Source organism: Oncorhynchus clarkii, chromosome 31 (genome assembly GCF_045791955.1).
Source record: "Oncorhynchus clarkii lewisi isolate Uvic-CL-2024 chromosome 31, UVic_Ocla_1.0, whole genome shotgun sequence".
Taxonomy (NCBI): domain Eukaryota; kingdom Metazoa; phylum Chordata; class Actinopteri; order Salmoniformes; family Salmonidae; genus Oncorhynchus; species Oncorhynchus clarkii.
Genome location: NC_092177.1, coordinates 17,396,185 through 17,406,923, shown reverse-complemented (window position 1 = coordinate 17,406,923; position 10,739 = coordinate 17,396,185). Strand labels below are relative to the sequence as shown.

Here is a 10,739-nt window from a genome sequence, read left to right as displayed (position 1 = left end):
TTTAGCCTAGCAGATGCTCTTATATCCCCATGTGCTAATCAGTAAACAGAAATCTATTTTGTAACAACAATATCATGGAATAAAATAGAATCAATTAGAAAATGGACGTTTCCCAAATGAAAAAAAGTTACAAGTTCATACAGGCCTACCCGATGATATGCGACTGCTGTGTTAAAATATGAATGGCTTTTTCTCCAATTCATTGATGACCAGATACTTCAATTGTAACTGGTTCTGTTGCGCTCCATTTTTCCAGTTCATAGACAACTTTAGCACTGTTCCAAACTTAGACTATCCTCTTTTTCAACAATTGCCTGTATAGAAATGAAAACCTCTCTGGTGCTGCAGAGTGCGTTAGTTGTCATGCATATTAAATATTATACTTGTCTCCAGTGATGTAAAATGATGTAGAATTGGATGAAATGCGTTTATAAAAGGCTTATTTTTTTGGGATCGCAAGTAAGATGATGGATTCATACAGTGCTTTTATTATAATGGAGATCTTTTCACCCCTACCCTTGTCTGCAGTGGAATGTGAATCCACAATCTTATGGCGACTTGCCATGTAATGCTTACAAAACGAGGAACATTTTCTAAAACTGCATATCTAAAGGCCCTGGACTGTCCCAGGAGTTAGGGTACATTGTAGGCATGTTCTCTGCTATCCACTTTGTTTTAATTATTAATTTGTGTATATGAAAGGGTCACTTGTTTTTTTTTCAAGCATTCATGGAGGGTAGGGTAAAAATATATTGTACTGAATGGAGGGCTATCCATTTTCATTTCAGAGAGGTCAAATTTATTTAGTATTCCTCACTATAAATAACTTACAGTCCCGGGGGCTGAAAAATATATATTTTTGCCCTCACTACAGATGCTATATCGGTCCGCTAATACACCACTATTAAATGACTAGTGCACTACTTTTGCCCCCAATAAGTATTTGTAAGAATATTAGTTATTTAAACAGCATACGTGTACAACTGGACAACCTGGTTTCTGCATCTTAGAAAATGTCAGTACTCTTAGATAGATGGATATGTTTTGCCAATACTGTTTTGTCATTACGTAGGCCTATAATAGCTGCAAAGACACTTTATTTACAGGTGTGAATAGGTCTTTAGTATTTGATACCACTTACTTTAAGCTTTTCAAATAAGGTTCCAAATTTATTGCAACTGGTACATAAATGCTTGCTTATGGCTGGTTACGTCTAGTCTATGACACCAGGCTGTGCTATAATGTATCCTCAAATAAATACATTTGTTCCTGTAATCGGAAGAAATTATACTTTTTGATACATTTAACCATATCAATGCAACTTTGTTGCATTTGTTTTGGTTCGGGTACTTGGGGGCGTGTCGTTCCATCGTTTCGGTATGATTGGTTTAAATAGTATGTCATAACATACCCGCCCCTCTTCCCTAGAACTAGGAGATAGGGAAGTTGTCTGACAATAATTAGCCAGCAGAAATACTTTTTAGGTCACGAGAAAATAGATATGAAGTTCTTAAATAGGTGTGGTGTATAGGTGTAGTATAAGTTACCTTTAAATATCCTACACTTCCCACAGGATCTAAAAAAAAACTCGAAGTCGCCTTCTAAGCTTGGTGAGTGTCAAAAAATTCTAGCGTGCTAACGTTAGCTTGCTTGCTAAACTCACTAGCTAGCAATTCAGCTGCGAGTTTGCTAATCGCTCTTTCCTTTAATTTGTGTATTAATCTATATTCCACTGACAGCTAGCTGCTTAACGTTAGTTATCCTGACTGTTAGCTTGCAAGAAAGCCAACTAACAGCTAACGTTAGCAACTGTCTGACAATTGTAGAGTAGCTAGCCAAAAGAAGAGTAGCTAGCTATCCAACATCCGCACAAACGAATCCTCAATAAACCCATTGGCACGGTCTATTGAGTGACACACCGGATATTACTTTGGATAAGCATTTATGACCCATATAATAGTTTCTCTGTGGCTATAGGTGGGAACTAGCCCAGTAACGTTACAGATAGTCACCTGCATTCTAACTCAATATCTACCTGCATTAGATTTGACCCAGTTGATTGCTAGGATCTGATCATTCTGTTTTCTATTATCTGACCACGAATTATGTAACTGACAATGTGGCCTACAGGGATGCATAGTGTCATTGTCAGGATAGGAATTGATCTGTTAGTTACCATGGAGTGCTGTTAAGTGTAACAACATCACTTAAAATGTGAATCTTTCAGTGAAGGAAAAGGCCAAGTTGCAGAGCTGTTGCTGTCATGATGATCTGTCAGACCTGTAGTTTCTTAATATCAAAGCAGTGTATTGATGTAATAATTCATCATTTATCAATTTTCCAAAGGGAAAGCGGTGCCTTCTACGCTACAACCAGACTCATCTCCTTGTCACTATGCCGTTCCCCTTTGGGAAGTCTCAGAAGAACCCTGCGGAGATTGTGAAGAGTCTGAAGGAGAACGTAGCTTACTTGGAAAAGCTGGATGCGGCAGAAAGCAAAAAATGTGAAAAGGTCAGGTGATACCGGTGGACTGCTGTTTTGAGAGCACAGTAGAATTTGTCTGTGGGCATTTGTTGGTTAAAGTTGATCTTTCACATATGAGCATCCAGACTGCAACTTCATATAGCAATGTTGTGAGTCATTCGATGTGTCCGAAAAGGCACCCTAATCCCTACATAATGTGCTACTTTTGACCAGAGACTCATATGGGTTCTGGTTAAAAGTAATTCACTATATTATAGGGCATAGAGTGCCCTTTCAGGCTTTATTAACTAAGTGCTGTTCCCTCATATTTTCTTGTCTCCAGGTTGCAGAGGAGGTGTCTAAGAACCTATCATCTCTGAAAGAGGTGCTGTGTGGTTCAGGGGACAAGGAGCCCCAAACGGAGGCTGTGGCCCAACTTGCCCAGGAGCTGTACAACACCAACCTCCTCATTGCTCTCATCGCAAACCTGCAGAGGATTGATTTTGAGGTAGGGAAATGTTCTAGCCATTCGTTTTATACTGGGGGCGAAATTGATTTTTCATGCTAGAGTAGTGGATAGTTCAAATCAATACAGAAGAGGGAGGAGTATAAAGACAATGTGATCACCCATCACACACACCACTGTTTGATTGTAGCGTTTGGGTGCTTTAGTCCTACACCCAAATGCAGAGGGACTTGGGGAGCCACAAGATTCTGTGTTGTGGGCCTCTCATACCTTTATCAGCTTTTATGGGGGGATGTGCATATCACCCTCCTTCATTGATTGTAATGTTTCTTTTTTTTGTTGTTTTTTTTTTGAATTTTACCCCTTTTTCTCCCCAATTTCGTGGTATCCAATTGTTGTAGTAGCTACTATCTTGTCTCATTGCTACAACTCCCGTACGGGCTCGGGAGAGACGAAGGCTGAATGTCATGCGTCCTCCGATACACAACCCAACCAGCCGTACTGCTTCTTAACACAGCGCGCCTCCAACCCGGAAGCCAGCCGCACCAATGTGTCGGAGGCTACACCGTGCACCTGGCAACCTTGGCTAGCGCGCACTGCGCCCGGCCCGCCACAGGAGTTGCTGGTGCGCGATGAGACAAGGAGATCCCTACCGACCAATCCCTCCCTAACCCGGACGACGCTAGGCCAATTGTGCGTCGCCCCACGGACCTCCCGGTCGCGGCCCGGGAGGCCCAGGATTGTAATGTTTCTCATTGTCGTCCTCCAGGGAAAGAAGGATGTGGTGCATCTGTTCAGCAACATTGTGCGGCGCCAGATTGGCACCCGTACGCCCACGGTTGAGTATATCTCCTCACACCCACAGATCCTCTTCATGCTGCTGAAAGGGTGAGTCTCAAAGCTGCCCATCTGCCATCTGTTAGATCAGCTAGATAAGCAAGAAGCATGGATTTATATATTTTTTGTTAGGTATGTACCCATTAAGTGACATTGTAGGCTCTTAACTCACTTGTTTGTTCATTTACAGACCCCCATGCATACAGCCTCAACATATACTATATGAATCATTCTTAATCCCCAACAAAACACACCCACACAGTAGTGTTGAGTTGTGGCATGAATCCCAACTTTGCAGGTACGAGAGTGCAGAGGTGGCTCTGAACTGTGGGGTGATGTTAAGGGAGAGCCTGCGTCATGAGCCCCTGGCCCGCACAATTCTCTTCTCGGAAGACTTCTACTGCTTCTTCCGCTATGTAGAATTCTCCACCTTTGACATCGCCTCAGACGCTTTTGCTTCGTTCAAGGTAAATGGCTGCTGTTCTCATGGCTTTATGTCCTGTGTGTTTAGCGCTTAATATAAAGCAAGCCTTGTCGGAGCCAGAATGGCCCATAGGGCAGGAACGTATCTCCTGTTTCTGTAGTGTGAAGCAGCTTGATGTACTGTGTACATCCCCTGTGCTTAGTATGTTATGTAATATCCTGTTCTTTTCTCTCAAATGTGTTCCTAGGATCTTCTCACGAGACACAAGATTATGTGTGCAGATTTTCTGGAGACCAATTATGACCGGGTGTTTACAGAATATGAGAAGCTACTGCATTCCGAGAATTATGTCACCAAACGGCAGTCCCTAAAGGTACTTTCTGTTATCACTATCACCAAACCCAACATTTTAAGTTAGTTTTGACCTCACGTGATTCATTGATGAATTTCTTCTGTAACAGAAATACAGTGCATTTGAAAGTATTCAGACCTCTTCACTTTTTTCACGTTGTTACAGCCTTATTCTAAAATGGATTAAATAGTTTTCCCCCTCATCAATCTACACACAATACACCATAAAGACAAAAAAAAGTTATGTTTACAAATGAAAAAATAAATAAAAATGGCAATATTTCATTTACGTAAGTATTCAGACCTTTACTCAGTACTTTGTTGAAGCACCATTGGCAGCGATTACATAGTCGATTCTCCTTACGTATGACGCTACAAGCTTGGCACACCTGTATTTTGAGAGTCTCCCATTCTATGCAGATCCTCTCACGCTCTGTTAGATTGGATGGTGAGTGTCGCTGCACAGCTATTTTCAGGTCTCCAGAGATGTTCGATCAGGTTTAAGTCCGGGCTTTGGCAGGGCCACTCAAGGACATTGAGACTTTTCCAGAAGCCACTCCTGCGTTGTGTTGGCTGTGTGCTTAGGGTCGTTGTCCTGTTGGAAGGTGAACCTTCGCCCCAGTCTGAGGTCCTGAGCACTCTGGAGCAAGTTTTCATCAAGGATCTCCCTGTACATTGCTCCGTTCATCTTTCCCTCGATCTTGATTAGTCTCCCAGTCTCTGCTGCTGACAAACATCTCCACAGCATGATGCTGCCACCACCATGCTTCACTGTAGCGATGGTGCCTGGTTTCCTCCAGACCTGACACTTGGCATTTAGGCCAAAGGGTTCAATCTTGGTTTAATCAGACCAGAGAATTTGTTTTTTCAAGATCTGAGAGTCCTTTAGTCCTTTAGATGCCTTTTGGCAAACTCCAAGCAGGCTGTCATGTGCATTTTACTGAGGAGTGGCTTCCATCTGCCCCCCTCTACCATAAAGGCATGATTGGATGAGTGCTGCAGAGATGGTTGTCCTTCTGGAAGGTTCTCCCATCTCCACAGAGGAACTCTGGAGCTCTGTCAGAGTGACCATTGGTTCTTGGTCACCTCCCTGACCAATATCTTCTCCTCCGATTGCTCAGTTTGCCGTGCGGCCAGCTTTAGGAAGAGTCTTGGTGGTTGCGAACTTCTTCCATTTAAGAATGATGGAGGCCGCTATGTTCTTGGTGATCTTGAATGCTGCAGAAATGTTTTGGTACCCTTCCCCATATCTGTGCCTCGACACAATCCTGTATCTCAGCTCTATGGACAATTCCTTCAACCTCATGGCTTGGGTTTTTGCTCTGACATGCACTGTCAACTGTGGGACTTTTATATAGACCGGTGTGTGCCTTTCCAAGTCCTGTCCAATCAGGTTTAGAAACATCTCAAGGATGATCAATGGAAACAGGATGCACCGGAGATACATTTCAAGTCTCATAGCAAAGGGTTTGAATAATAAATACGGTGTTTCTGTTTTATTTATTTTTTAAATAAATTTGCAAGAATTCTAAAAACCTGTTCACCTTTGTTATGTGGTATTGTGTGTAGATTGATGGAAAAAAATTATTTGAATCAATTTTCGAACAAGGTTGTAACAAAGTGGAAAAAATGAAGGTCTGAATACTTTTAGAATGCACTGTATCTTCCTAACTTATCCTAAAAACAATTATGACCCTTTTTCTATTACTAAACAAAGTGTTTTGCAGCTCCTGGGAGAGCTTCTTCTGGACAGACACAACTTCACTGTGATGACCAAGTACATCAGCCGGGCTGAGAACTTGAAGCTGATGATGAACATGCTGAGAGACAACAGCCGCAACATCCAGTTTGAGGCCTTCCATGTCTTCAAGGTGTGTAGACATGTTGTGTTCTTGGAGGGTGCAGGCTGAGGGTGCAGATTCTGGCCTCATTCTCGGTCTGTCCTATTTTCCACCGTTTTGGGTTACTTAATCTAAAATACATGTTATTAACATTTACATCCCCTAATCTACAATTCTGTCTTTATAGAGGATGCATAAATATTCATGCCTTTAAATACTTAATTATAACTTAATATGGTTGTAGTATTGTATTTTGTTAAGAGATGAACCAATTAGCATATACGGAGTGTACAAAACATTAACAACACCTTCCTTGAGTTGCACCCCACATTTGCCCTCAGAACAGCCTCAATTTGTCAGGGCATGGACTCTACAAGGTGTTGAAACTGTTCCAAAGGGATGCTGGACCATGTTGACTTCAATGCAGTTGTCAAGTTGGCTGGATGTCCTTTGGGTGGTGGACCATTCTTGATACACACAGGAAACTGTTGAGCGTAGAAAAACCCAGCAGTGTTTGTTCTTGACACAAACCAGTGCACCTGGCACCTACTACCATACCCCGTTCAAAGGCACTTAAATATTTTGTCTTGCCCATTCACCGTCTGAATGGCACACATACACAATCCATGTCTTAATTGTCTAAAAATCCTTCTTTGGGGGGGAATCACATGACCCTTGAACGAGATGGCCGCGTGAACTAAGAGCTTCGCACAAGTAGTTTCCAATTCCTAATCTTACCTCCACTTCAAGTTTAAACTCCTTTAGCTTTAGTAAAAAAAGTAATGGTGGCTACAAAAGGCGACACTACAGGTGACATTTTTACCCGGACTCGAGCATTAGCGACAGAAAAAGCCTCCAAGAAGAAGAAGCTAGCTTCAGAAAAAGCTAGCGCCATTAGCCAGGAGCAAGAGGACCCGTTCCCCCCCCCGAGGCCCAACGATTGCCAACCTCGCACTCTGTCGAAGACATCCTTTCTGAGTTGAGATCCCAACATACAGAACTCAACATTAAATTAGATGCCATTAACTCTCCGCTCAGTGCGATAGGGGGCAAGGTGACAATCCTGGAAAACGCTTTGCCTGACATCAACAACAAGATAACCATAAACGCGGTGCGCTTGGAGGAGGCAGAGGGGCGAATCCTATCCATGGAAAACTTATTGACAGATGCCATGGAAACAATAGCATGTGCTAAAAAGAAAATAGAGCATCTGGAAGAGAAAACAGAGGACCTGGAAAACAGGGGGCGAAGGAATAAGGGAAACATGCCACTGATCCGCTACCTGCAAGACAAACTTCCCGAGTGACTCCATCTGTCCACCAACAGGCCCATAGAACTTGAGAGCTCACCGAGCACTGAGGCCCCCACCAGCAGCCAGACAACCACCGCGCCCAATCACCATAAGTTTCCTGAGATTCACTGACAAGGAACGAGTCCTACAGGCGGCGAAATTCAACACCATCACAGTGGGAAACGCCAAACGCACTTTACACCAGGACCTGTCAGCTGGAATACGCTGAAAGCGCCGTGAGTTTGACGAGGTGAAGAAATACTCCATTGACCGAGGCATCTTCAGGGGATTCAGATACCCAAACGAGCTCAGGATTCTTCACCAAGGAGCCCTGCGACACTTCAAAACTCCTGAAGAGGCAAAACGTTTTTTGAAAGACAATCCTGGTCAATGAGAAACGGACCAATGACTAACTGTGATTAATGCTATTACTAAAGGAGGTAAGACAACATATAGCCGATATCCAAAGACCCACCCGCCCCGCTAAATGTCATTATAGCCGTCCAATCTATATTTATTTTCCTTTAGCTGAGAGGGATATGCTCTATAGCCTAACCTAGGCCTACTAATGTTTCAGCCTACTTTTATTTCCCCCTTTTGTCGTAATTATTATGTCCCTTGGGGAGGTATATGTAGGCTGGGCTATTGATTTTATTTTCTCCCTCTTTTAATGTGGTCTGGACGGGGGCTACGTTGTCATTTACTCAATGCGGAGAGGAGAGGGTGAAGCATTTCTTTGGTGGGGAGAGGGAGACGCTGTGCGTTACTAACTGTTCCCGTTTTTTTCGGAACACAGAATTGAGACTGAGCCAGGGGGGTAATAGATCCAACGGGGATGTGTTGAGTTGTTTGGGAACGCGGCTGGGGTGTTCAGAGATCGTTATTTTATGTACACCATTTATTTTCCTTTTATGTGAATGCAGTTGTAACTATTATCCACTTTCACTAAAGTTTGATGACGACGACTAGTACCTTAAATTTATTGACATGGAACTGCCATGGTCTAGGTCATGCAATAAAACGGAAAAAGATACTATGTGCTCTAAAAAAACACCTCTGTGATGCTGAACATGCCAAACTCCGCAGAGCTTGGGTGGGACAGGTGTATTTCTCATCTTTCAAATCAAACAGTAGAGGCACAGCCATACTTATCCATAAGAATGTTCCATTCGTAATTGACAAAAACATATCTGATCCGGAGGGGAGATTTATTTTGATAACTGGGTCACTGTATGGGCAACCAATTACTATCTTAGATATATATGCCCCTAACACAGATACTCCTGCTTTCATGTCAAAAATGATAACCCTGTTCAATGAGCATTGTGTCTCCTTTGGCGTGGTGGACGGAGATTTTAATTGTACCCTTAACCCAACCCTAGACAAATCATCTCAAGTCCCCACCACAAATCCTAGATCTGCAAAGATGTTGAACTCTCTTACTAAAGAGATGGGATTGATAGATATCTGGAGAGAGACTAATAGCTCATCTATGGACTATACATACTACTCTAATGTCCATAACACCTACTCCCGTATAGATTACATTTTTATCCCAAAGAGTTGAATAAATTCATCCACGTTTACAATCGGACCCATAGCACTTTCAGATCACGCCTTTGTCCACCTCCGCTTTGACCTCTGCAAAAACATCCAGAGGTCAAAGAGCTGGAAATTCAACACCTCCATGCTATCAAACGAAGCGTTCCATACATTGGTAACTACATGGATAGACAACTACACACAAGACAATAAAGATTCTCCTGTTTCTCCGGCCACAATGTGGGACGCTGCTAAAGCCACACTAAGAGGTCATCTAATTACATATGCTTCCTTTAAGAAAAAAGCAATGGAAGCACACAGGCTAAATCTTGAGAGGGAGCTGGAATGCTGTGAAAGAATACATAAACAATCCCCAGACAGCACCTCCTGGAGTCAACTTAAAGCAGCCAAAGCCAAACTAAATTTGGACTACACTCGGGAGAATTTTTTAAATTTTCTTTACTAAACAGAAATACCATGAGTATAGCAATAGGCCTAGTAGATTGCTGGCTTACCAATTAAAAAAAGAGCAGTCAGAGAGCGTACAATCATGGCTATCCGAACAGCAGAGGACAAGGTCACATATGACCCCAAAAATATCAATTTAACTTTTCATGATTTTTACTGCAAACTATATACCTCTGAGAGAACACATGGAGGCAGAACTCCACTCTTTCCTAGAGGGAATCTCGCTACCTAAACTATCAGAGACCGACCAAGAAGATCTCAACTCCCCATTCACTTCTGAGGATATCCTGGAGGCAATTACCTCCATGCCACCTAATAAGTCCCCAGGCCCAGATGGATTCCCCAGAGAGTTCTACAAAGCTTTTTGGCCCCAGCTCAGCCCTATCTTTATGCCAATGCTGGAGGATTTTTGCAAAACGGCGTTCTCCCAGACTGAATGCACACAGCTCGCATTAGTGTTGCTCAAAAAAGACAAGGACCCTCTATCCTGCTCGTCCTTCCGGCCCATAAGCTTGTTGGATTTCGAATATAAAATAATTACCAAATTGCTCGCCAAAAGACTAAACACTCTTCTTCCCAAAATAATACAAGGGGACCAAACTGGATTTGTTAGTGACAGATACTCTTCTGATAACATTCACCGTCTTTTTGATATTATAGATCAAGTAAACGCACAGAAGACCCCTGTCCTGCTGGCTTCACTGGATGCTGAGAAGGTGTTCCACACCCCTGTCCTGCTGGCTTTACTGTAGAAGGCTTTCTGTTTTCAGAATTAAAGTTCAATATGGGCCCAAATTTTATTAAATGGATCAAATCACTATACTCTCATCCAAATGCCATGGTGACTACTAACGGACTGAACTCTGACAGATTCCCTCTGGAACGGGGCACAAGACAAGGGTCCTCGCTGTCCCCCCTGCTCTACTTGTTGGGGGCGGAGCCGCTGGCAGAGTTGATAATGAGCAATCCAAGTATTAAGGGTGTTTCTGCAGGTGGCCTGCATCACACGATTTCGCTTTATGCTGATGTCTTGCTTTACATATCCAACCCAGAGAA

The 10,739-nt window shown here is 42.9% G+C and overlaps 1 protein-coding gene across 2 annotated transcripts in view; it reads left to right on the top strand.

The window, feature by feature from the left end:
• Positions 1–1,416: 1,416 nt before the first annotated feature.
• LOC139391056 (calcium binding protein 39, like 1) overlaps positions 1,417–10,739 on the top strand; it is a 13,385-nt gene continuing 4,062 nt past the window's right edge. The window contains exons 1-8 of one of the 2 annotated variants that reach the window (XM_071138540.1): positions 1,418–1,610; positions 2,347–2,511; positions 2,807–2,971; positions 3,699–3,817; positions 4,065–4,233; positions 4,438–4,563; positions 6,269–6,412; positions 10,344–10,739. The exon at positions 10,344–10,739 is cut by the window's right edge and continues 895 nt beyond it. In XM_071138540.1, coding sequence (XP_070994641.1) covers positions 2,395–2,511; positions 2,807–2,971; positions 3,699–3,817; positions 4,065–4,233; positions 4,438–4,563; positions 6,269–6,412; positions 10,344–10,352 — 849 coding nt within the window. In that variant the 5' untranslated portion in view covers positions 1,418–1,610; positions 2,347–2,394 and the 3' untranslated portion in view covers positions 10,353–10,739. Of the gene's footprint in view, positions 1,611–2,346; positions 2,512–2,806; positions 2,972–3,698; positions 3,818–4,064; positions 4,234–4,437; positions 4,564–6,268; positions 6,413–10,343 lie in introns of both variants that reach the window. The other variant, XM_071138539.1, reaches the window with a different exon arrangement.